Consider the following 26,479-nt stretch of genomic DNA (forward strand, 5'->3'; position numbering starts at 1 on the left):
AAGAAAAAGAAAAAGAAAAAGAAATAGGAGGGAAAGGAGATGGAAAGAGGAAAAGCGGAAGAAATATAGTAATCGTTGTTCCAAAGGATGACGCGCGCGATTCTTCTTGAGAAAATGAGGAAAAGAGGAAAAGAGAAGAAAAAAGTGTTAGTGGTGTGGAAGGATGTGTACGATCGGTAGTAAAACGCCGCGTGGGCACGCATCATCGACGCGAATCGCTTTTTAAGAAAAGTGTGGTTACGCGTGGGGTTGGTTGGTGCGTTCTCGATATCGTTGAAATAAAGGCTACATTTTTGGAGCCTGCGTGTCGAGCTGGTTTCGGTTAGATCGGTGAAAGAGACGAATGTAAATTTCGCGTAGTGCAATTCGAAGTGAGGGAACGAAAAGAAAGTAAATACTGTAAATCGAGTGTGTTGCTTGTGTGTTACAGCCTCGCTTCGAGATTTCAACGTCGGGGAATATCGGTGCAACTTCTGCAACTGTCCTTACTCCTCTCAGAGTCATTTGAAGCGGCATCTGACTAGAGGTTGTTTCATGGATCCTTCGTTTCCGATCGAGGAAAGGCAAACGATGAATCGGGCCGAGTCGAGAAACTATGTTTGTCCAAAGTGTTCGCAGGGCTACAAGAACAAACGGACTTTGGATACTCATTTGCGCATCGCATGCGGTCGAGAACCGAAATTTCATTGCCCGTATTGCGGTCTTAGAAGCAAACATCCGCCTAATATTTATACGCATATCAGACGTAGACACAAAGGCGAGGATTTGTTCTTGATCGTGGATCAAGATCAACGTTAGACGTTCGATTACGCGGAGTGTTGCGTACGATCGTTTCGTGTCTCTCTGCCAGACTTTTACCAATTCCTGTCAGCTTTTGCAGCGTAGAAAAATTCTCACGTTTATCCTAAATTTTTCTTTTCTCTTTTCCGCCCTTTCGTTCTGACTTTATCGCTCATAAGAATAACCGACGAGGTTATATCGATATCGAATTGCCTTTACCGCTCAATATTTTCGTCTCTGTGCTTTTTCCAAGTATCGTCAACGGGAAATTCGTTTTTACGGTAATCCTGCCGCGTGTATTCGGCGCGCTATTTTTTCCAACTTGCTCGAGCGAGCAAGTACATGCCAATCGAATACACGTCAATTAAATATAGCGTTTTTCCTTTTCCCCTGTCTTTGATCATATTTAGGCTCGACGAATCGTCGATCGCGATAGGGGATGGTTCCTTTCATGGTAGAACGAGCATAGTAGACGAAGAATACGCAAGTACGTGTTACGCGAGCGAATTAACCTCTGGAAAGTATACTCTGTAATTCTGAAGGATTTGCTCCGATACGAACGCGCGCAAGGAGTGATCGTAGGATTCTCGGTTATCACACGCATCTATTATACGTGTAAATACATAGCGATATACGTATACTGTAAAGGGATTCGCATATATAGGTAAACAACCGAGTATGCGGTATATCAAAGGCAAACGTTTATGTCAATGCAGAGGGGGTAATATTCTAACGATTGACATTTAAATTTAAACGATTGACTTTTTCATTTTGTTTCAGAATTCGTGCATATCGAAAATAGAGAAGATCTTGTCTATCGAGACGTGTCGCGAAACGCTCTCGGTACGCGAACAAGAGTAGAAAATGGAGTAGTATTTCGAATCGAGCGATCGATCGTTTGTCAGAGTTTGGACGACGGTGAATGAGCGAGATTTGTTGCGCTTTGTCGTACGTTCCCCGATTAACCCGCTTTGTTAGACCAGAGAGAGAGAGAGAGAGAGAGAGAGAGGTATTGGTAAAGCAGAGAGCGGTGTCGTGCATGTTGCTTTTTAAATAGTTTCCGCGGTGTACGACAATCGGTGTAAACGTTAACGAAGATATGGTTTCCAGTCGGATACCTTGGCGCGGTTACTCTTTATCTCGGATCATTGGTTAACGATTAAATAGAAAAGAAAAAGGAAGGTGGACGACGAGGAAAGCTAGAGGCGAGGGCGATGCAGCGTGCGGGGCGGCAGTCTTTCGTTAGCATTGGAGCATTCGTGCGAGGATCCCGTTTTCCCTATTTTTTTTTCTTTTTCCTTTTATCTTTTTTACCGTTTCCACTAATTCGATATCGATTCGATTACCTCTTCGTAGACACGGTCTTGGGAGCGTTCATCGATTACAATTGCCGCGTGTAATGGAATTTTTATCGTTGCAAGTGTTATCGATTGCATGGTATCATCCCAGTTTTGCATATATTCTCTTCTGTCAAATATACTCCACGTATTTTCCACTCACCGAACGTTCACGCAGACATGGTAAATACGATTGCTTCGTGACGAAGCATTCTGTGTTGTATCCGGGTGGTGCGTATCGTCTTTCCATCGACTCGTCAAGTGTATCGTTACGAGTTAAGTTTAGATCAGGTTGGTCCGATAATCGACGTATCGAGGGTGGTTTTATTTTCGGTAACTAACGGACGTTTTATAACGATTAAATCCGACGACGAGGGTAACGATGCGAAACGATGCTTGGAATCGGTAATTGTCTATGTACGAGATAACGTTTCGCGACTACTTGATTTCGGCGTAATAACGCGTCGAAGATACACAGCTGATCGATTAGTTTAGGCGAGGAGTATCGTATTCAACGCAGTGTTATTGACCGGTGTATCAGGGAAATGAAAATAATATCTGAATGCAGAACAGTCGAAACGGAAGTAGTAGGCAAACATGAAAACAACCGTTGCTACTTTAATCCACGATCGACGTTTCACGAAACGATCAAGGCTTTTACGGATCTTTCGGATCTATATCCTTAAAGTGTGGCACGTTCGTTTGGATTGCGGTAACAGCGAGAGATATGCCATTTCTCTCATTTGGACAAACGTCTTTACGCGGGGTAGCAGGGTGCGTTGTTTCGAGGAGAAGGAGCGACGGGAGAATTTTTGTTCCTTTTAATCTGGTCCAAGTAACTTCTTCTAGATCATCGGAATCGTTTTAATCGTTTTATTCGTTATCCTGCTTCCGATTGGTTGGATCGCGACATTTAGTCGCTTGGAGTTTTCTTTCCTCCGATTTATCGATTTATCGATTTATCGATTTATCCGTTCTTAGGTGGAAAATATTGTACAACCGTTACTTGTATTCGTCGAGAGTTTTGCAAAGTGCTCTCGCCTGTACGTACAGAGAAATAAAAAAGGTATTGGATGCATCCTTTCTTATTCTTATCCTTTTTTAACAAGTTTAATAGTATTTGTCTTCTTAATACACACGCATACACGCACACATGCACGCATTTCTTTATGTCGCTATACGTATTTCTGGTTTGATTTCCCTCTGTATGAGTGTGCACGCGCTCTCGCGCGCGCGCGCGCGTGTGTGAAAATGTACGCGCTCGGATCGTTTCGGGATTTCGTTAATCGGGTCCGTGTTTTCAAACGCCAATTACGCGTCGCGTTGCATCGTCCACGAGTATACATACATACATACATACATACATACATACATACATACATACATATGTATATAGATGTATATAGATGTATATATATGCATATATATGTGACGTATCGGGAATATGTTGGTTGAAAAAGAATCATCCATTTACGGGGAAGCTGTTGCTGCCCCTGTTTGTTATACGCTAGGAATTTCACGCGAACGCGTTGTTCAACGAATCGAACGAGAGAATACAACTGATGATTGATCGTTGATGATGTTGCAGAGCTTTTCGCGGACTCGATACGTGGGGACGACACGAAAAGAAAATACAATTGCAAATACTGCGGCAAGGGTTTCACCCTTTCCGGTCATTTGAGGAGTCATCAGAAGAGTTTCTGCTATTGGAATCCTAGATCGACGTGTCATCAGTTGCAAAAGAGCCGACCATTTTCCTGCGGTCAGTGCGGTGCCTGTTACGCGAAACAGTCTCATCTGATTTTCCACGTTAGGCACGACTGTGGTAGAACGCAGAAGTGTCCCGTCTGTGGGAAAACCTTTCTTCATAGTAGCAGCTTGCGAAAACATCGTCAACGGCCTCCTTGCAGTTTCCAGACCCGTTAATCCGTATATGCGAACGAAAGAGGAGGAAAAGCGAAAAGGAAGGAAAGAAGGAAGAAAGGAAGAACATTGGAGAGAAATTACGCGAGTGTATTTCGTGTTCACGTAGAAGAAGTAGTAGCAGCAGCAGCAGCAGCAGCAGCAGCTGGCTTCCTCGTACGGTTGTTTCGTGTACGCGCGCGGGACAAGGCGGATCCGCTGAAAGAGCATATTCGTGGTAGAAGGGGGCTTGGCAGGGGGCTGGGCAGGGGGGAGAGTACAAGGAGGAAAGAAGAAAAATTGTAATAACTTTGCTTCGAGTTGTGCTCGATTCGCTCGTTTATATCCTCGCTATCATCGTTACTTTCGTCCGGACGTCGTCCTCTGTCGAGTCTTTATTCTTTTGACTATGCGTTCGCTGATACGTTGCTCGATGTTTTCAGATTACCCTCGTACCCGGAGCGTATGGGCAACAACTAGCTTTCCGCTATTCATCGAAACGCGGAATTATATTGGAACCGATTCGGAATACTCCGCCAAGAGGCGAAAGAGGGGCAAGAGTTTGGAAGATTTTCCAACCATCTTCGAGTTTTTATATCGCATGTTACGGAAACAAATTCGAAAGGATAAATAACAACGATCAGCGACATTGTTGCTTTTGGATGGAAATTGTATGGAAAATGTATAGGAGAATAAACGAAACACGACAGCGATCCGTGAGATTGCCAGTAGTCTTGCTTTATTTTTTCCTCTATTTCCTCTCGTTTCTTCTCTCGTTTCTTCTCTCGTTTCATCTTTCGTTTCCTTTCTCGTTTCTTTTCCGTTCTCTCTTCTTTTTCTTTACCTTTTTCGTTTTATTTGCCCCTCTCTGTTTCCGCGTTGTAATGTATACGACTACAATGGGTTTCCTTATTTTTCTTGTCCTTTAGTTACTCGTTCGCTTTATTTTCGTACAAGCTATAGTCGTTTTGAAATTGCAAAGGGGGGAGGTCGGCACGTTTAATCGATTGGTTGTGTTACAGGAATAAGGACGAAAAGGTCTGGCGTTATCACCGATATCACAGTAGCCGTACAGAAGTTGCGTATTCTTCGTACAAACATCACTGACAGGAACACGGCGAACGAAGAACAGTACTACTTCGACAGCGAGTCGTTTCTTAAGATGACGTCGAACCGTAAATCTAACGAGAAGGCACTTGCTCCTACTATAGCCAATCAGCATAAACTAAGCGAAGGCACACGCGTTATCGTTGTAGATAAGAACGAACGTAGGAGAAAGGCACGTGCCGTCGCTTCTGGCGATCATGATCATAACGACGATCATGATTACAATCGCGATCGAGATGGAGATGGAGATGGAGATGGCGATCGCGGTGAGGACCGTGACCGGAGCCGCAAACGGGTCGATCGCAACGACGAAGAAACCAATAGCAGCAGCCCTAACAAGAAGGCGCGCAAATCCAAGCTTGTAACAATGAAGGAAAAAAACTGTAACGAAGAGGCGATTATTACGGAAAGCGTATCGACTGAACATGGTAGCAAAGTTATTGCCGTTTATTCCGTTTTGAAACGCAACGAAAAGAACTTTCTTACCCCGATTTACAAGCGTCTATGCAATAGCGAAGTGTCCATTACGCTGGTATCGAAAGGAAAGCAAAAGGAGGCACGTGTTGCAAAAGCCGATAATCACGAGTGCAATAACACAGAAGCATCGGTTAGGAGGACTGATAACCGCGAACGCAACGAATATCGCATGATAATGAACGGTGAAGGGAACCAACGGCGTGACGCGTCTGCCGTGGATCACGCTTCTGTTACGCATTACGAAAATAAACGCGCAATACCCGTTCAACTGGACAATTCGAAGGACAGAAAGGAGCAATTCGATGCTTCGTCCACGCAAGTTACTCCTACTATATCGAATCAGAAAACACGTCCTCAAAGTAACATAGTGAAAAATATAGCGAATAGAAAGGTGCAGGAGAAAAGACGGGTTAGAACACCTGCTAAATCCGACGATACGCCGTACGAAGTTACCAACACGGATGCGTCTACCGTGAACGATATTCCTAAAGCTAGGAAAAAGAGACGCCTGGCACTTGATAAACCCAATGTGGATAAAAGTGACAATGTTCACATTCACCGGAGTACGACTAAGCGCAGCGATGCGCGAAACCAAGAGGACCAGCTCGATACGTTAGTCGTGAATATCCACCGCCGTAGTGCGCGTATCGCGGAGAAATATATCGAATCTGATAGGATTGACCAAGTTGACAAGACCGGCCTGCAAATGCTGCTTGGAGAAAATAGCACCGACCAAGAATCGTGTTCAAATTTCAGCAACGATATTACCGATTACGTACTGGATGTGTCGGATGAGAATTCTCAGAGTATCGTAAATTCGAGTTCTCCGGGGATACTGGAGATTACCGACGACATGGATAACAAATCCGACTCTACGATTGTTATTTCACGAACTGACGAACATCCAGATATTGCCACGTCGAGTAAGAATCACGTGGACGAAGATAAGTGGATGGATACCAACGACTTGGGAGAAGATGCGTTTCCTTTCCGATGCGAGTATTGTACAAAACGGTTTAAACGACCTACCAATTTATCTCGTCACAAGAATAGTAATTGCTTTCACAATCCCAAATCGACGATTCACAGTAGCGAGGAGACTTCATTTATTTGCAAATGTGGTCGTCGTTTCAAAGAAGAGAAGTCACTGGTATATCACCGTCGACACGATTGTGAAAAATTTATTACCTGCCCAATTTGTAAGATTACGTTTACAGGTGCCTCTCTGCCATCGAGACACCTAACCAAATGTACGCAGAAAGCGGAACAACGAAAGCAGCTGCTTAAAGAGAAACAAAAGGAGACAGAAAAAGTTGCTCCCAACTAGTCTGAAGAGAGAAATAGACCGTTAGAAAGAGAGTTAATCGAACTGAAGCTTAGTTGGGAAGAAAGTACCCACGGAAGCAACAACGTACTCCAAACTAACTGATAATATGCTAATGATGATCTCACCGTGCAACAAGGCTCGCTTCAAAAGCAACTGGAGTAAGATCGGCGGGAGAGTATGAAGAAAAGTTGGCCGGAGGAATCAGAACAAAAACAAAGGAAGACAGATTAAAGAAAAAGAGGTTTTCGGTTGAAAGAACAAACATTCAACTGAAATATCTTTTTCTGGTCCCAGTTATCCCAACTTTAGCTCGAAAACGAACTTCAGCGATTAATTATTTTTTTTTGCCATTGTTTTTATTCCTTGTATGTAATTATTGTTTTTATTTAACCATTCTTTAATTTATTATAGTTATTTTTCGTTTAGTATCAGGAATCGTTTTTTTCGTTTCTTTTATTTCAATTGTGCAATTATCCTAAAACATGACGGAGTATTATTATTTGTGAGTTTTTATTATCGGATATTATAGTATCTTATATTTTATAGCACGGTTTTAATTACTAGACAGGGGTCTTTCCGTTCTCCCCAATTTATTATATCATTATTATATCGTATTTTCTATTTTTCTATTTTTCCATTTTTCGACTTTTTTATTTTTTTAATTTTCTATTCGACTATTTTTATATTTTTACGCGCTGTACTTATCTTTTTTTTTCATCTAAAGAATGTTTTTTATGTTATACCGTTGCGCGATTTGATATTGTTTCAATAAAATGTTTCCATTTGTTTCGTATGCGCTTTAACTTGTTTTAACCTATAACTAAATTCCATTACCGTCAGATATTGGACGAGGTGTCGATAACCAGCCGAAAGATTATCAGCGTGATCGAGATATATAGGTATATATATATATATAGGTAAGCTTGTTCGAGTTATTCACGTGCCGATAGAAAGCGACGACGATGGCGACGATGACGTCGACGACGACGACGACGACGACGACGACGACGACGACGACGAACGATTACGACACGAGAGAGAAAGAGAGAGAGAGAGAGAGAGAGAGAGAGAGAGAGAGAAAGAGAGAGAGAGATAGGTGGAACGAATAACCCCAACTGGCCTCTGTGTATAAGATAATCTTAATAAATAAATCAAGCGACTTAAAAACTCGTCCATCGTAGAATTTCGCGTAGTGATGGTAACGTTGACGAGAGAAAAAAAAAAAAAGAGATAGTCGCCGACATAACGCAACGCAACGTATGCTCGTTCTCTGATTTCCGAGTCTCTGATCCAGTTCTCTGATTTCTGCCTCCGCATCTCTCTTCCATCTACTCTCGTCCCCTCTCGTTTCCTGTCTCCCGAGTTACCCCTTCCCTCTTGCTCTCATTTTCACGTTTTGTAAGTTATTATTCACGAGACACACATAGTACCAGGAGCAAAGTAATCGAGTACGAATTGTTCGTGTACAGAACTTTCTCGGCTCGATTAGAAGCGAGAAGTAGCTGAAAGGCGCGCACTCGTGCGCTTAGATGATCTCAGAGCATGGATGAAAATGTATTTCTCTGCAATGTCGTCAGTTCGTTGGTTCCGTTTTATTTCCATTAATTAGCAACAAAAATTCGATTCTTTTTCTAGATCCGATGTACGGGCAGTTACACTCGTCGTTTATTCGGGCTGAAATGATAGGAGGGGGAAGAGCCATGTCCCAGGTCGAAGGCTATCAGCATAGAAGAGATTCCGGCAAAGATCCTAAGGACGAATCGTCGTTTCTCTACATGGAAGTCGGTTGTCGTCAAGAACCACCGATACCACCCCCCGTTTCCAGAAATCACTGGCCCGACAGTGTCGCCGTTCAGAATTCCGTACCGAGGAAAAAGTTTTACTGTCCCCGATGTAACAGTGGTTACACCAGACTATCGGATATGAAAACGCACTGTCATTTTCAATGCGGTAAAGAGCCGCGATATCAATGTCCGTATTGTACGAAGAAGGCGAAATTTTCTTCCAACATGTACGTCCACGTGCGACGGATGCACAAGGATGAAAAACTGCAAATCATCGATTTGTACAAGCAATTGTCCAGAGTTCGTTACTAACGACCACGACGATAGCGATGATGACCATGACGATGACGTCGACGACCACGACCACGACCACGACCACGACTACGACTACGACCACGACCACGACCACGATGACGATGATTAAAGCGAAAGAAAGCCAAGATACGAGGGACAAGTAGAAGACAGCTAAAGGAAGAAAGAGGAGAGGAAGAAAGAGGTCGTTACACGATTGATACATATCCCTTAAGTTTATTTACAAGTTTTACTGTATTTTCTGATTACTGCTTCCAAGTATCGTTAACGTTTCCTTCGAGCGTGTATAATTTTCATCGGATAAATAGGGCGAGAATAAAGTTGACGCGATCATCTTTCGTAGAATCGTCTAATTGTTGGTTAGAACGACGTTGATATCATCGTCGCTGTTGCTGCTGCTGTTGTCGCCGTTACCGCTGCCGTTGCTGCTGCTGCCGCCGCCGCCGTTGCTGCTGCTGCTGCCGCTGCCGCTGACGCTGACGCTGACGCTGCTACTGTCGTCTCTCGCCGAGTTTGTCTCGTATAAATTTATACGAGAGACGGCGCTTCTTCTCGATAACAGAGAAAGATGCACATTTCGACGAGTATCGTGGAGAAAAAGGCATTTTTACGTTTAAATCTTGCATTTCGAAAATCGTCGACGTTAACGCAAATTAAATTCAGTGATTCTCGTAATTGTTCAAAGACGAATCGTTGTTGTCGATTCGTTCTGTTTAATATTTGTTACCGATCTTACTCTGAATAAAATACCTTTCGAAAATATCAGTCGCATTCCTAGCGAGTCATGGTTCTTTGCGTTCTCTGGGATTTTTCGTTTCTTCGTTATCTTTTTCGTTAGCATGATTGTTGTCACTTGAGCCAGAAATATCTTTCTTTCTTTTCTATGGTCTGCGAGAAAACTGGTACGCGGCACGCGTGGCAACGTTCCACCGTTTTATCCAGCAGAGTTGCTCGCCTCGCGATAAACATTTTTCGATAGCAGAAAATACAGAGTACTCGCGCGCGTGCGCACGCGCACCTCCTTTACGCGAACCAACCAACGTTGTCGCCTTTTAATTTTTAAACAGCGAAACGCTTACTACCGCGCTCCTTCGTTGCTCTTTGTAAAATTGTACTGACCTGGCACTGAATTTTTTCAGGTTTCAAACGATTTGCCACGTCAAGAATGTTATTGAATGCAGGACAACGCGACAGGCTTTACAGGAGTTTCGTACCGAACAGTACGAGGTATCCTTGCGGCAATTGCACGAGCGTTTTCGGCCAGAAACGAAGTCTCCTTACTCACTTGAGATACGAGTGTGGCCAACCGCCGCGGTTCAAGTGTCCGTACTGTGATTTGATCTCGAAAAAGACGTCCAACATACAGAAGCATATACGCCGGAAACACGAGGGCAACGCGGTCTACGTTCAGGATATTTATCGACTGCCAAACTTGGCCGTTTGAACCGCGCTAAACCGTTCCTCTTCTTAGGATCGTCGTCCTCGTCGTCGTCCTCGTCGTCGTCCTCGTCGTCGTCCTCGTCGTCGACGTCCTCGTTACCTAACGGTTATCTTTCGTTTCACGATGTTCTCCGCCACGGTGACATTGCGATAAAACAATGCGATACCTATACGCCATGTTGACAGCTTTGTCTCGACGGCAGGTGTGCGAGAGACGGCGAGAGAAGGAGAGAGGGAGCGAGAGAGGATAGAAGAAGAAGGTTGGAGGTCGTTGAGAACCGATCGAATCGTTTCGCGGACAGTTCAACTACTCTGACTCGTGTTCGCTGTGCGTGTATCGTTACCGACTCGACCTACGCTTTCAGTGTTCACAATGTATTCGCGTCTCTCACGATCGACGTTTGTGCGTTTCACGAATAAAGAGACTGTCTTCCGACATCGAAAGAATTCGCTTCTTCGATATGTACATACATATATATCCTCGATGCGGGACATAGCATGTACCGTGTAACGTGCACAGTATTGCCGAGAAAACTCGCGCGGTTGCGCGGTCGCGCTGTGCGCGCCATTCTCGATTCGGTTACGGTTGATCGAGAGACGTTCTCCGTTTCTCTCCTGGCTTAACGAGTATTTGTGCTTTCAGCTACCGGACCGATATGCGGAGCAATGGGTGGATCGATGAACGGTCGAAAATTTTCCTGCTCGAATCGCTCACGAAGATCGGATACCTTTAACACGTTCCGCGTCCCGTCACTCGTACATGGCTGACGCTTTTCTTCGTCCAGCTAGGTTGAATTGTTCAGCTGATATAACACACACACACACACACTTTATTTTTGTATTTTATATATTTCAAACATATATTTAAGTCGTTTCTGAGTTTCTCTTTATCAATTTTATTCATAGAAATGATTAATTTTATTAATAAATTGGTTTTTAATTTGATAATATGTAATTTTGTAAATAATTTTTCAAATTCCTTCAATATATTTAAATTTACTTAAAGATTTACTTTGAGATTTTATGCATAACGGTATTTCAATAAACGATAATAAACTATTCAAAATTGGTTGATTTTTTTCAAAAAATGTTTTAAATGGACTTTTATATAAATGAAATAATGATTTTATATAAATGAAATATAATTATATAATATAATTGGTGGAGCTCCTTTCGTGCTATCGATATATCATCACCACCATCTTAATCGTTATCATCTCATTTATATCTTACCTTTTTTCTTTCCTTTTTATTATTTCATCTGACGTGATTCGGAACTATGTTGTGCAATTAAAATACTAACGCAAAGAATATTTAGAATAAATACTAATAATATACGAATATATTTAAAGAATAATTGAACTAAACAAATATACTACACGCTTGGAATATTTACTTATTCATTTGCATGTTTATCGTGTAGGAATAAGTTGAATTAATAATATTTAATTTTACCTAGTGAAAACATCCATGTAACACGCTCCTCTGTTCTTACTTGCACACTTAATTGCAATTCAGAGTTGCAACTAGTTGAGGGTTATTTTTCTTTTTTTCTTTTTTCTTTCTTTTTTTTTTTTTTCCCCTAAAATAAAGAGGAGACTTGAAATTTTAAAATGTCGTAAGAATGAACGGTGAACGGTGCTGAATGGACAACGAAAAGTTGCAATGAAAATTGAAAACATTCAAAGCGTTACGACTAAAAAAATATTAGAAGAAAGGTTTCGTTGTATCGTTCACCGTTCAATTATAACGAACATTTATAAAGGAGGATTTATCAAAGAGGATGACAGATTCGCGTAACTTGCCTCTATAGTGCATCGCGTGAATCGTGGGATTTGGGCCCCGCAGGTATCTCGACCGATTCACGCTAGGCGTTGGAACGTGTTAAGGGACGGGATACGATCGGTCATCGAGATATTTTATCTACGAGATCTATATTATGAATTTACAAACTGTACAAACTTGCGAATTCGATGCGAATTCGGTTATATGGTTAACTGCTTAAATTTCACGTTTCTCGATAGATCGGGAAAAACTACGTGAAATCCCTTCGGTGGATATATTCAGGATACTTTGATCTACCTTTTTGCAATGATTTATTTTGTTCGCAGACTTGTCCTTTCCATCTCAAGTTCTAACGGACGAACGAAATGCCTTCGTGTCATTGGCTATGCAACACATTCGCAACGCCAACTTTTCCTGCCCAAATTGCACCAGCGTGTTCAACCGGAAGGATAACTTGCAGAAACATCTCAAGTACGAGTGTGGTCAGTTGCCGAGGTTCAAGTGCCCCTACTGCGAGTACCGTTCGAAGAAAACGTCCAACGTTCGCGCACACGTTCGATCCATTCACTTTGGTTCTACCGTCTACGTGATCGATCTTAAATCCAATTGCGACGACTAGTCGTTTTCAGATTTTACCTTTCCAGCCTGATCCTTCGGTTCACCGGATCTTACCTCGATAGACGATTAGAGGTAAAACGAAACCGGGGATAGTATTTTCTCGTTTTGTTTCGTTTCGAGACGCGCCACTTTTTCATATACACACGCGCGCGCGCGCGCGCACACACACACACACACACACACACACACACACACCCCCCTCTTTGTACAGCAGAGAAATAAAGTTTCATTTAGTTTAAAAGTACGATGCGCAGGTTCGAAAGAGACAAACTCTCGTACGAACGATGGAGCATCGTGGTCCAATTCTTTTTCCAATCGTAAGATACTTGTCGGTGAATTATCGATACACATGTTTCCTTTCCTCGAAATATCCTCAGTCCATCGATGTGTCGAATCTGGCCTTCCATAAACGGAACGTGTTCGTTGCTCGAGCACGGACTCTGACGAGTTCCAAACATTTTTTGCAGATCTGGAACATCTGGGCGGCTTCAAGATACCGTGCAACGCGATGCCAAGACCGACGGAATTTCAGGACCGGAACAAAGGCAGGTTTCCCTGTCCGAAGTGTACGAGCACTTTCAACCGGAAGAACAATTTGTATTCGCATTTAAAGTTCGAGTGTGGTCAACTACCGCGATTCGGTTGCCCCTATTGCGATTACGCGTCGAAGAAATCCTCGAACATACGCGCGCACGTACGTAGAAAACATAACGGGTACAAAGTGAGCGTGATTAACGTGTCGCGCAATCCGTTTGCTGAATCTGCTACGACGGAAGATGAAAGCTCGGAAAAGCTGGTGGAACAAACGTTTTAACTTTTAATCGAAACTCTTTTCTATTCGCCGCAACTCGCGTCCGCGAACAACCCGTTCGAACGCGGCGGGGGTGCGCGTGATGGGTGTGCTGGTGGTGGTGGTGGTGCCGCCTTTTATCGCGTTCTTTATTTTCCGGTGACCGCGAATCATATACGCGATAGAGTCGAGATGGTTTTGTAAAAATTTTGCGAAATCACGCACGCGGTATCTTTTCGCGCGAATCCTTTTCCTAGTTGTTATCGCTCTAGGTAGTAATATCTCTTTTCTTTTTTGATCACGCGCTTTCTGCGCCGACGTATACGAACAATAAACGAATAAGCTGTGATTATCAGCTCCGATTACGATTTGTATTATTTCATCCTTCTCTTCATGGAAGATCCGACATGACGGAAATAGAACACAGCTCGCCCCTCTCGATGCGTGTTGTCGTCGTCGCCGACGACCACCCATTTGGAGATCGACGACCGAAGAAGGTTTGAGACATCGGCTCTCCGATTCTTAATTTCCTCTAGCGCCTATTTCTGTACGCAGTATTCCCGATAGTAGCAACAACTCTGACAGGCGTGTCGTGTCCTTGTTTCTGTTGCAGGTTTAAATTACTGCATGTTCACCGGCGTGGCGATGCACTCGCAAAATTTTCTCCTTCAACGACCTGCCCACGGACTATCGAGAAGCACCGCGATCGTTTCGCCATCCGATACCTCGAGAATGCTCGCACGGAAATTCCCCTGCGCCAATTGCACCAGCGTCTTCAGTAGAAAAGGCGGGCTGACCTACCATCAAAAATTCGAATGTGGCCAGAAACCTCGATTCAATTGTCCGTACTGCACTTACCGCGCCAGACACATTTCCAATGCTCGTCGTCACGTTCGCAAGTGTCATCCAGGAAGGGAAGTGTACGCCGTAGACCTCTGCCAATTGCAACAGCACGTTGCTTGAAATTCCGCTTGCCGACGAATTCGAAACCTCGCATTCGGAAGAAGGATACCACGGCGAACAACCGCAGCCTATAACATTCCAATTGATCACCAGATGCGACCAACGCATCGTGTGCCAACGTATTTCTTTTCGCTATTTCCTTCTCATGTTTTCCTTTTGATCATCGTTGTTCTTGTCGCCGTCTTTGTCGTTTTCGTCCTCGAGACCTCGTCGTCGTCCTCGTCCTCGTCATCCTCGTCGCCCTCGTCGTCGTCGTCGTTGTCTTCGTCGTCGTCGTCGTCGTTGTTGTTGTTGTCGTCGTTGTCGTCGTCGTCGTCGTCGATGTCGTCATCACCATCAACATCAACATCAACATCATCGTCGTCGTCGTCGTCGTCGTCGTCGTCGTCGTCGTCGTCGTCGTCGTCGTCATGGTTGTCGTCGTGGTCGTCGCCGTCGTTGTCGACATCTTGAAGAATGGTACTGATCGCAATGCCCTGTAAGAGAAAAAGTGTTCAAATCGTACGCCGCAATCTTGAACTAATAGTATCGAATCTAATCGATTCACCGTTTTGTATAAAACGCGTCGAGTTTAACCGCGTCTCGAGAGCAATTACGATTCGAGTAAAAGTCCAAGTTAAAGAATTATCGCGCGCAAAAACGCAAAAATAATAATTCGAATACGTAGTCTGACTTAACGAAGAAATTGAAAAAGAAGAAAAAGGAAAGCGTACGATTGGAGCAACATTTTCTTATTTTATCAATGTCGCGTACGTTGCGCGTTAGATTCGATAAAATTTAGAGATTGAACGGGTGTTTTTTCTTCTCTTTCCAGGAGTTGCAAGCATCCGATCGCGTGTTACGCTTTGTCGACAGATACCAGCGATGGAAAAAATCTCGACAAACGGAAGATAGAACTGTGGATACGTACGCGAATGTCGCGCGAAGATAATCAATGTCGAAAGAGAATTTTCGTATCCTAGACGAATTCCCCGCAACGAAGATACGTCGTGTCATCGATGGTTGGTGAAAAACGAATCGGTTCGAGTACTGTCGATATCGGTGAATAGAACGTTCGATTTGCACCGTTCGCGTGGAGGATATCGTGACATAAGGCCGCCGTATTCCCGTCTATGTCCGCGCTAGAGAGTACCGTGTTGCGTAACCATGGTATCGCGAGTTTCATTTTTTTTTTTTTTCAGCCGAACGGACAAACGTAAACTCTGTATTTGCGATGATATCGACCAGGTTTTTCACAAATATACAAAGTTAGAGCGATCTTATTCGTTAATTGCGTTTACTGTCAACAAGATTATCCAATCCCTGCCTTCCCTATTTTTTTTTTTTTTTTTTTTTTTTTTTTTTTTTTTTTCTTATTTTAATTAGCTCCAATGCATATATATAAGTATCAACGGGCATCGAATGTCGTTGATAGCCGATGCGACGACGAACGAAATGCGTCTCCTCTCCTCGTTGAAGGTATGTCGCTTGCCGTGAAACTTGTTCAAACTATTCGTAGAATCACGTTGAAACATTGACGGTTGACCGAACGAACACGATGTTTGACGAGATTCTTGTGTCGTTTCTGTTTCAGACTGTTTCCTACCTGCAGATTTCTCGTATGCGTCCGCTGTCGGAAGAAGACGTCGAAGTTATCAGAAAGCCGGAGTTTCCGTGAACCCTACATGTGCCGAGAAGCAAAAGTTTCCTTGTCCGACTTGTCCAAGCGTCTTCAGTCACAAGAACAATCTCTACTATCACTCTAAATTCGAATGCGGTCAATTACCTCGATTCAACTGCCCTTATTGTACTTACAGGACCAAACACGTATCCAATGTGCGCGCCCACGTGCGTAGAAAGCACCCTGGCAACAACGTCTACGCCATCGACGTGTGCAAAATCTTGGAAGGATAAACGTATAATCCGTGACGCGAGTTCGGTATTTTGTTTACCGCTCCAGCATGGCGAATACGACTACGACGACGACCACTACTATCGTTACTACTACTATTACCGCTGCTGCTGCTACTACTACTACTACTACTGCTGCTGCTGCTGCTACTACTACTACTACTGCTACTATTGCCACCGCTACCACCACCACCACCACCACTACTACTACTATTACTACTAATACTACTACTATTACTACTACCACCACCATTACCACACTATTCTACCAACAATCACCGCTATACATCCCAACTGTAGCTACGTAACGTCCACGGCCAAGATGGTCATGACTATGCGTATAACGATAAGTTATCGATGCTTTTAGGAAATAGACGCATTCGAATCTCGTTCGATTTTTTGCGCGTCGTTGAATTTATCCGATCGTTGGACGTATCGCGACGTTTATCGACGCAGGTTGGTAATTTTGGAAAATTTGCGAATCAAGCGTCACGTCAATACTCTTTTTATTGTCCACGAATCGAGAATGATTCTAGTCCGATGAAAGTTTACGCGCGTGGTGCGATCAGCTGTTTGAAAGAAGGAACGTCTTTGTTCGCTGTCTACTTCCATGCGAGATACGCGTACACGCAGGCAAATTATTTATATATATATATACATACAACCATGCATGCATACATACCTGCATATCTGCATACATGCGTACTACGTACGTATACTGCGAGTGAAATTGAATAGTCAGTTTCTAAACAAGTCGGTGCAATTAAATTTACTTTAATTGGTCGCGATCGTGTTTGTTCTCGGAAACATCGAGAGTCGCGTTCCCTTTTCTCGTTTGGTCGTTTTGCGCGCTATTTGTACTTTTGTACGAAAAGTTCGGTGGAGACGATGGTAAAAGTGAAATAATTTCTTCTCGTTATCCATCCATTTAGATTTAACGTTGCGAAAGAAAATTTAATTTGTATACGAAGACTCGTAATAAATGCGAAAAATATTTGTACGAAAATGAAAATATGGAAAAGCAGTGAATTTGTTGGTTATACGTTTAAATATGTAGTGGAAATTTGCAAGAAATCGCGCGTCGCTCGGTTCCCGCGTATCGTGGCCTGTGGTGGTACACGACAGGTACCGGTCCCCGCGCGTCGTACACACGCTTGCTTCGGCGAAACGAGCAGATCGTTGTGGACCGGCACGAGCGTGTGCTATCGCGATTGCGCGCGCGATTTAAACGCGTTTTCGTGTTTCTAATCGAAAGGTTAAACGCGGTGCCGAGCGAAAGGTGAAAAGCGAAATTAATCGTAAGAACGTCTGCATTTTCCAGAGGAGCTGGAAGGAAATCCAATCGAGTATTACGGATGGAATCGTCGTAACGCGGCTCATCCTCGAGTTCGTCACAAAGCGCTGCACATCTGCCCAAGGTGTGGCAGACCTTTCAACTGGCGGTACAATCTGCAGAATCATTTGAAGTACGCTTGTGGACAATTGCCGCGATTCAACTGTCCGTATTGCGCTTACAGGACCAAACACACGTCTAACGTTAGAGCTCACGTGCGTCGAAAGCATCCAAACGAAGAAGTGTACGTCGTCGATCTAATGAGTGGTCAACGTTGAATCGCCATCGAATCGCCACCGAATCGCCACAGAATCGCCACAGAATCGCCACAGAATCGCCATGCGTATTCGAGCGAAATTGCGAATGGATGGTGGTGGAACGTGCTCGTTGAATAAAATCTAGTTTTCTCAGTCGAGAACAGCACACACTGGTCCTTTGAAAACTCCTTGCGTGCATGTCCCTTCGCGTATCGTATAAGTACGTTGGTATGTCGATGTATAACAAGAACTAACAAGGATCGACGCGAATGTGTACGCGTTTTCAGTTTTCACCGCTGGATATATCGTTCGCCGAGAGGTGAGACGATCGTGCACGTTTTCTTTTTAAGCGTGCAGTGATTTCGTACCAGAGAGAGAGTATATGTCGTTATACGCGAATGCGTAAAAAGATGGCGAATGTTTCGCACGATCGCGTAGATTCGATTTCGTTAACCGAGAATGAAAGATCGACATTTGTGCTTTTTTTTCAGAGGCAAACCGCTTAATACCGCATCAGAGGCAGAAGAACATTCGCTGGTCGTACTCACCGATGAGAGGAGGCACGTTATCGCGAACGGACGATCAGTACGGGCAAAAATTTCCGTGCGGAAATTGTTACAGCGTATTCAACAGAAAGTACAATCTCCAGTATCATTTGAAGTTCGACTGTGGGCAATCGCCGCGATTTAATTGCCCGTACTGCGCATACAGGACGAAACATCCTTCGAACGTGCGAGCTCACGTACGCAGGATTCACCCTGACAACGAGGTCTACGTCGTAGATCTCACGAAATCCAATGATCGATTGCCATAATTTTCCTAGCGGCTCTTTCCTCTCTCATTTTCCAACCGTATTTGTCGCTTTTTCACCGCGATGCGTCAACGCGTCGTTCCAATTAACGCTTATCCCGAAGATTATCTCGACGGTGCTTTGCAGCCGGCCATGCAACCGGCCATGCAACCGTCCATGCAACCGGCCATGCAACCGGGTTGCGACTTTGTCGTCGCAATTGATTTATACTCGAGATAACATCTACGACATTAACTTTTACCTCTTTCACGACGATGCTTTTGTTCACTCTGATTACGCGCTTCAGAAAAGTCGATATTCGTTTAAGCTTTCTCTCTCTCTCTCTCTCTCTCTCTCTCTCTCTCTCTCTATCTATCTATCTATCTATCTCTGTCTTTCTCCTCTCTTTCCTCTCTTTCCTCTCTTTTCCTTCGCTCCTTCTGTTCTCTTTTTCCTGACATTTGTCAAACTTTCCTTCCTCTCACACTCGTTTCGCTTTATCGACATTAACCTCTGTACATAATGGTTCTTTTTCTCTTTTTTTTTCTTTTTTTCTTTTTTTTTTTTTTTTTTTTTTTTTTTTTTTTTTCTTTACGAGTGTCAGGAGCGTATATACGAATCGTAATCGGGTGAGAAATTACGAAAGAAAAGAAGGAAGAAAGAATGTTCGTATGATACTAGTTGATCGGAGAGCGTAAAATTTGTTCTTAATCAGAGGTGAAAAGTCGACATAGTCGAAAGTCATTTGGTTGACCTTTTCTGTTCGCAGGTGTTCATTATCCGGTATCGTATTGTACGTGTTACCTCGATGGGCATCGTTGCATCCACGATCACGATCGAAAAGAGCCAAGCAAAAATTACTCTTGCCACAAGTGCGGTAATGTTTTCACGCGAAAGAATAACTTGTATAATCACCTGAAGTTTCAGTGCGGCCAGTTGCCGAGATTCAATTGCCCTTATTGCTCGTATCGTACCAGGCATTCGTCCAACGTCAGGTCTCACATACGTAGAATGCATCCCGATCAGATGGTATACGTTTTGGACGTTCGCTGTAACCAACAGAATCGCGAATTACGATAACGTATTAACGATGGACGAGAAGATGACATCTGGGATTCAAGATATCGTTCCAACGAACAACGATTGTCCACCGCCCCCCCCCGCCCTCTCTCTCTCTCTCTCTCTCTCTCTCTCTCTCTCTCTCTCTCTCTCTCTCTCTCTCTCTCTCTCTCTCTCTCTCTCTCTCTCTCTCTCTCTCTCTCTCTCTCTCTCTCTCTCTCTCTCTCTCTCTCTCTCTCTCTCTCTCTCTCTCTCTCTCTCTCTTGTACTTTTATGCGAAGGACAAAGTAAGGCTGCGCCGTACCATGTCGCGCGTAAGAAAATTTTGTATGCCTCGATGTAGCATTTGAAAACGACGAAACGCTTTGTAGCTTATACTCGCGTCGTTTACCGAGCGGTGGCAAAATTTTTGTACGTTGTTCGAAGAATCGTCAAGTACCTTCGAATGATAAGAAAACTGCGTGCGACAATTTCCCGTAGCTTGCGAGATCCATTATATTCTTCTTCGATGATTTCTACGTCGGTCGATGACACGCAACACACGTACAACACGCACACGTACACGCACACGCACGTACACACGTGCGCACGCGAATATACCGGTCGATGGAAGTTGGTCGATCGCTTTTTCATCTCTGCGACCGTTGCGTAATTTTATCGTTCGATTTTCGCCAAGAGTGCGAATCGGCGAGACCGATGCGGACTCGTCGTAGATCGTTCCAACGAAAGAAACGCGCATGCAGACTCGCAATCAGACAGACCCGTTTCGTTACAGATACTACGGCTCCGTTCACCGTGTTCGGGATCAACGTTGGTATCGAAGATGGCCAAAGCCAAATCGGAAATATCGAGAAACTGTGGACCCGATCGTCGAACCAAATCGATTTAGACAATAACTTTAAGACGAAGAAGTTTCCATGTCCGAACTGTGCCTGTGCCTACAGCCAGAAATATTCGCTGAACCGGCATCTCACCTACGAATGTGGCCAAGAACCCCGGTTCAAGTGCCCTCACTGCGATTATCGATGCAAGAAATCGGCCAACATCTACGAACACGTGAGAAGAAGACACAAGGACTGTCGAGTGTACGCGATCGACGTTCTCAAGGTCGATAACACGGAAGACGCGTAACGCGTTTCGTTTCGCCGATATTACCGGACGCGTACTCCCTCTCTCTCTCCCCCAGCCCCACCCCCCCCCTCTCTCTCTCTCTCTCTCTCTCTCTCTTTCTCTAGCCCATTGCTTGTCACCGCGAACCGCATAGCTTAGAGATAAGAGGTTCGTCGTCGTTCGTGCGTTTCCCTTTTACAGGTTTTCTACCACGACGATTACTTTCGCCAACCAATCATCAATTATACACGCATTTCAGATCATATGAATAAAGAGATTCATTTATCCAACAATCGGCTCGTCGAGTGTCGTCGTTTATTTCATTTCCTCACCTTTTCGCGCGTGTCGCATTCGTCTCAACGCATCTTTGCTCTGCACTCTGTCGTGTCTCTCTCTCTCTCTCCTTTTCTCGGCTCTCTCTCTCTCTCTCCCCCTCTCTTTCTCGGCTCTCTCCCTCTCTCTCTGTTCTACTCAGCTCCGCTCCGCCTCGCCACCGTTCCCTCGTTTCGATTTGCTCACTGTTCTCTACTCCGCTTTGCTCTATTCGCTTTGCTCTGCACCGCGTGTATTCTCGTTCCCTTGTTCCTCTATCTTCGCGTGGAAGCTCGTCTTCGACGATAGTTCTTTCTTAGTGTTCAGTGGTGAATCTTCTTTTCCAGGCGTCGTCTCGCGTTTGGTTTGCGCAACATGGAGACAGCGCAAATCGACCGCCCATCGAGCCTCCGCTGCTAATAAAAGGTTCTTCTGCTCTAACGCTTGTGGCAGCTCGTTTACCCATCGCGGCTCTCTAACCAGACATCTGCGTTACGAGTGCCGACAAAATCCACGTTTCAAATGTCCGTCTTGCGACTTTCGTTCTAGATGGACGTCGGACGTTTATAGGCACGTACGTAGAAGACACGAAGGTAGCGTGGTACGTTGCATCGACATCGGTAGAAATTAAAATTACGCAAGATGGAAATAATCGCTACTTGTACTTGTACTCGAAGAGCAAATGTCTCGCAATAAAGGTTTGCCCATCTATTTTTGCCGCGTTGTATCTTTGCGGCTGTATACATCGTCGTTTCGTATCGTGCAAGCGCGATACAAGATCGTCGTGCCCGTATGGTATAGTAGAGTGGTAGCCGTGACGACGAGCGTGTCGGCTGTTGCTGCTGCTACCACTGCTGCTACCGCTGTTGCTGTGTTGCTGCTGCTGTTGGCACGAGCATCGTCGCGGATGGACGTGTTCGGACGAGAGACGGATGCGTGCAAGTCGTCCAGGAGAGTCTTTTCGCGATACCTTTTGGTCCTGTCCACGATTATCGCGATCTTGGTAACGATGTGTGCGTGCGTGATGCGTGTATGCCTGTCTCTCTGTGTGCGCGTGCAAATGAGGATGGTTCGCTGTCCGTTCGTGGCCATGAACCGAAACGGATACGAGAGCATTTCTTTTATCACGGTATTCTATATAACGAGAAAGGAAATTTTTCGCGATTCTTCGTATGTTTTTTCTATTTCGTTTACACGGAAGAATCGAAGGCGCGAGAATGACCGGGGCGGAGGGGGGGGGGGGGGGGGACAATATAATACCGCGATTATTTCTCGTTCTGCTTTCAGATCATCGATATCACGCGATTGCTTGCTACAAGAAACAACGAGTACACTCGAGCGACGCGACCTACAAGAATTATCCCTGTCCGAATTGCCCGAGCGTATTCGCCTGGAAATACACGTTGAAGAGGCATTTGCGTAACGAGTGCGGAAAAGAACCGCGCTTCAAGTGTCCCTACTGCGATTACCGTGGCAAATGGAAGGCCAACATATGCAGGCACATCAAGAGAGTACACAAGGATCGCGGTGTCTACGTTCTAACCGCTTAGGTCTTTGTGCAACGCTCTCTCTTTCTCTCTCTCTCTCTCTCTCTCTCTCTCTCTCTCTCTCTTTCTCTCTCTCCCTGTCTCTTTCTCTGGGATATCTGCGATTCTTCTTACGATTTTCTTCCGACCGTATCGATTATTGCCAATAAACGAAATATACACGTGTATCATGACTGTACAAAGTAGTCGCGTTTTTCTTGCGTACCTCAGATTCGATCGAAGCCGATACTCTGATAAATTGTCGAACGTGCCAGCGAGACCGTGATACGAAGAAGGATCCAACGCCATGAGAAAATTTCGTCTGTTCGTTTGTTTCAGGTGCCGAGCAAGCGTGGTGGGTGTACGGAGATGCCGGGAGAGCGACGAAATGCAGAGCGACGAAAGTGCAAAGTACCGTGTACATTTGTCCGAGTCCGAATTGCGGCAAGTCGTTCAATTGGAAGGGAAATTTGAATAGACATCTGAGATACGAGTGTGGTCTTCAGCCACGTTTCAAGTGTCCGTATTGCCAGTATCGTTGTAAAGTTAAGGGGGACGTGAGCAAGCATATATCAAGAAAACATCACGGTTTGATCGTTTACGTGGTCGACTTGTTCGCTGTTTCTCACTCGAGTGACACGAGTTCCACGCGTTGATCACCGATGCAAGCCCAAAACTTATATTTTCGTTCGAATAAAATATAATATAGTCTGCCTTTTTTCAATCTATCATTGCGCGCCATTTTTTAACGCGTTTGCGTTCCATCGTAGCATATATATTTTTACAGTCCTCGCTCCACTATCTTCTCCTCTTCCGTTATTTCCTCCCTTCGCGGTATATTTCATTTTCCGTGACAACTCTGTGTTCCTTAGGTTACAGGCGTGGACGACGGCAATGACGGGGGGGGTCTTTCTTTTTTCTTTCTTTTTCTTCTTCTTCGTTTAAGCACGATTATTACGTAGCCGGTGGGACGATAGTCGAAAGAACGATTTGATCGCGAACGATTCGTTGTTTTTCAGGGCAGGAGAAAGAAGGGTCGTCCGTGTCGTGGATGGGTCATCGGCGCTCCAATTGGTTCGTGAAACCTAGCCAGTATGCCTGTCCAAATCCCAACTGTCGAAGCGTGTTCGCTTGGAAGAGGAACTTGACCAGTCATTTGCGATATCAGTGCGGTCAGAAACCGAGATTCAAGTGTCCTTATTGCGACTACGTGTGCAAGGTGAAGGCCGACATACGGAAACACATCAGGATCAAGCACAAGAACAACGACGTTTACGTGATCGATATCTTCGAATCGTGGCAAGTGGTTCGATGAAGGGGAAAAAATAAAAAAAAGAAGAACCGTGGAGGCAGGAAGCGAGAGCGGTTGTCGGGGTTCGTTGGTCGCGCGATCGACCAAAGTATACGAGACTCGATCCTCGCGATCGCGAAACGTCGATCGCGAAACGTCGATCGCGAAACGTCAACTAACCGAAAGAGGATCGCGCGAGGTTTCCCTCCTTGCCGATGCTTCGCATGCAATCTCGCGCCTTTTTCTCTCCTAGTCCTTCGTATCTGGCTTTAGGTTTGTGTCGCATCTACGTTCATCGGTTACGCGTAACTGCGTAACTGCGTACATAATTATCCACTAACAACGGCGATAAGATCATTGTTTTGCCACGCGTTTCTTCGTCTCGCGTTTTCCCTCAACCACACACGCGACACACGCACACACACACACATGCGCGCACGCACACAGAGGCATACACACACGCACGCAACATCCTTTCTCTATCGTTTTCGTATTTTCGTATCGATGATTCGACGATCGATATATCGCAACGGGAATAATTAGAACCAATGGAGATTCGTCCATCTTAACGCTCGGCTTTTTCTCCTTCTAGGTTCTGGCGCACGCGTCGTCTACGAGACGAAAATCGAAAGCTCGGATCCGTTTACCAAGATAAAGAGATTTCCATGTCCGAATTGCACGAGTGCGTTCGGCCAGAAACCGAGTTTGACCAGACATTTGAGATACGAGTGCAGACAAGAGCCACGATTTCAATGTCCCTACTGTCATCAAAGAAGTAAAAAGACGTCGGACATTTACGCGCACATCAGAAGAAAGCACGCAAATTCGAAAGTTTTCGTCATCGATATCCACGGATCGATCGCGCGCAACTCGAACGATTCCTTTAAAATGGACCGGTTCTGAATCCACGCATCTTTCTTTCTTTCTTTCTTTCTTTTTCTCTCTCTTTCTTTCTTCCTTTCCTTCTTTCTTTCTTTCTTCCTTTCTTTCTCCATCTTTTTATTACTATCTCCACGCGTTCACCGAAATGCCTCTCGGAACTCCTCCACGCGATACGAATCTCGTGATTTTTCTCCAACGCCATTCCGTTATTCCGTTCCGCCGTTGCAACTGTGCGTTGCCGTTGCTGCCGATGTTGCTGCTGCCGTTGTTGCTGCTGCTGCTACTACTGCTCCTGCTGTTGCTGCTGCGCGTATCTTTTATGTATGCGCGAGCGGCCGCGCGTGTCTACGTACACGCCCGATTTCATCGACGATTCCATAACAATAAAGTTTTCTTTCTTTCAAACTCGCTCTCTGCGTATATACCTTTATTTTATCCACGCGTTCTCGCATTCCGTCTGCGTCGCCATTTTTGTCCATTTTCGCGACGAATAGCGAGAACGCTTTAGCCGAGTGAAAATCACGTTAGAACGTGTAGCAATGTGTGTTTCGAGTAGGACTTTATCTTTGACAGGCGACATTGATTCGTTTCGAACGTATTCCATGTCGAATTACTCCGTCTCTCGATTCGTCGTCGTCGTCGTCGTCGTCGTTGTCGTCGTCGTCGTCGTCGTCGTCGTCGTCGAATAATATTTGTCGTAGTTGTTGCACGCACGAATTCTTTCTTCGACGATCTATGCGATTTGCTAGCTCGTACACTGTGCGCGAGTATCTTGCTACATTTTCTGTTTCAGTTAGACAAAGTTACGGCGTCACGCGGAACAAGCCGAAAAAATTCTGCTGTCCAAATTGTCCGAGCGGATTCACTAGACAAACGAACCTTCGGAAGCACGTGCGATACGGATGTGGCCAAGGACCCAGGTTCAAGTGTCCCTATTGCGATATGCACTCGAAAGAGATCTCGAACGTGTACAGGCACATTAGGACGAAACATCGAGGACTGCGCGTTTTTCTCATCGACATCGCCACCAATAGACAATTTTACGCGCGAAAGAATTAATCGAGAAGCGTGTCCAACGACTTTTTCAACGGCACAGCGTCGTCGCCGTTGCCGGCGTTTGTCCGTTCAACGATACGCGTCGCGAACGTTTTCGCCTGTATGCCTAAATTACGAACGAATGTGTGTAATAAAGGTTTTTCCATTCTCGGAAATCTCGACTATGCCGTTCGATGCAAAGAAATCTTGCTTTTCGTTTTCCGCCATTGTTTTTCTTCTATCGTTTCTTTTCCCGTTTCCTTCACTTTTCCCTCCTTTTCTCTTGCATCCAACACCTCGCAGCTCCGTTCTTATTTTTTTTCCTTTTTTCTCTCCTCTTTTTTTTTTTTTTTTTTTTTTTTTTTTTTTTTT

At 44.7% G+C, this 26,479-nt stretch overlaps 4 protein-coding genes across 10 annotated transcripts in view; all 4 read left to right on the forward strand.

Annotated features, from left to right (window-relative positions):
- The window catches only part of LOC108548455 (longitudinals lacking protein, isoforms A/B/D/L), a 41,363-nt gene extending 27,459 nt beyond the window's left edge, over positions 1-13,904 (forward strand). For 5 of the 6 annotated variants that reach the window (XM_017901384.1, XM_017901388.1, XM_017901385.1 and 2 more), the window contains exon 7: positions 5,042-7,142. In XM_017901384.1, the coding sequence (XP_017756873.1) occupies positions 5,042-6,930 (1,889 nt within the window). In that variant the 3' untranslated portion in view covers positions 6,931-7,142. Of the gene's footprint in view, positions 1-5,041; positions 7,143-12,577; positions 12,734-13,336 lie in introns of those variants that run through there. The other variant, XM_017901389.1, reaches the window with a different exon arrangement.
- A 6,393-nt stretch (positions 13,905-20,297) lies between these two features.
- Positions 20,298-22,800, forward strand: LOC108548457 (zinc finger protein Helios-like). Of its 2 annotated transcripts, XM_017901392.1 has the most exons (3): positions 20,790-21,058; positions 21,721-21,947; positions 22,661-22,800. In XM_017901392.1, the coding sequence occupies exons 1-3, from the start codon at positions 20,869-20,871 to the stop codon at positions 22,778-22,780; spliced, it is 537 nt and encodes a 178-aa protein (XP_017756881.1). In that variant the 5' UTR covers positions 20,790-20,868; the 3' UTR covers positions 22,781-22,800. The 2 variants fall into 2 exon arrangements, with proteins under 2 accessions (XP_017756879.1, XP_017756881.1); XM_017901390.1 differs by lacking the exon at positions 22,661-22,800 and having other exon boundaries at positions 20,298-21,058; positions 21,721-21,900.
- Positions 22,801-22,845: 45 nt separating this feature from the next.
- LOC108548459 (zinc finger protein 540) lies at positions 22,846-23,688 on the forward strand. Its single transcript, XM_017901394.1, has 2 exons — positions 22,846-22,923; positions 23,239-23,688. The coding sequence occupies exons 1-2, from the start codon at positions 22,851-22,853 to the stop codon at positions 23,553-23,555; spliced, it is 390 nt and encodes a 129-aa protein (XP_017756883.1). The 5' UTR covers positions 22,846-22,850; the 3' UTR covers positions 23,556-23,688.
- A 262-nt stretch (positions 23,689-23,950) lies between these two features.
- Positions 23,951-25,349, forward strand: LOC108548405 (zinc finger protein Xfin-like). Its single transcript, XM_017901320.1, has 2 exons — positions 23,951-24,202; positions 24,809-25,349. Exons 1-2 carry the CDS (start codon positions 23,951-23,953, stop codon positions 25,091-25,093), a joined length of 537 nt encoding a protein of 178 aa, XP_017756809.1. The 3' UTR covers positions 25,094-25,349.
- The last annotated feature ends 1,130 nt before the right edge of the window (positions 25,350-26,479 follow it).

The sequence above is a fragment of the Eufriesea mexicana genome, unplaced genomic scaffold (genome assembly GCF_001483705.2).
Source record: "Eufriesea mexicana isolate 0111107269 unplaced genomic scaffold, ASM148370v2 scaffold1523, whole genome shotgun sequence".
Classification (NCBI taxonomy): domain Eukaryota; kingdom Metazoa; phylum Arthropoda; class Insecta; order Hymenoptera; family Apidae; genus Eufriesea; species Eufriesea mexicana.

What these genes read in the sequence shown, in the direction of transcription:
- LOC108548457 (XM_017901390.1), top strand. Translation starts at nt 20,558, where the DNA reads ATGGAAGTTGGTCGATCGCTTTTTCATCTCTGCGACCGTTGCGTAATT. An exon ending in ACGCGATCGACGTTCTCAAG is followed by an intron (nt 21,059 to 21,720) that starts GTCGATAACACG and finishes CTTCTTTTCCAG; the next exon opens with GCGTCGTCTCGCGTTTGGTT.
- LOC108548459 (XM_017901394.1), top strand. Translation starts at nt 22,851, where the DNA reads ATGGAAGGCCAACATATGCAGGCACATCAAGAGAGTACACAAGGATCG. An exon ending in TCTACGTTCTAACCGCTTAG is followed by an intron (nt 22,924 to 23,238) that starts GTCTTTGTGCAA and finishes CGTTTGTTTCAG; the next exon opens with GTGCCGAGCAAGCGTGGTGG.
- LOC108548405 (XM_017901320.1), top strand. Translation starts at nt 23,951, where the DNA reads ATGGGTCATCGGCGCTCCAATTGGTTCGTGAAACCTAGCCAGTATGCC. An exon ending in ATATCTTCGAATCGTGGCAA is followed by an intron (nt 24,203 to 24,808) that starts GTGGTTCGATGA and finishes GTCGTCTACGAG; the next exon opens with ACGAAAATCGAAAGCTCGGA.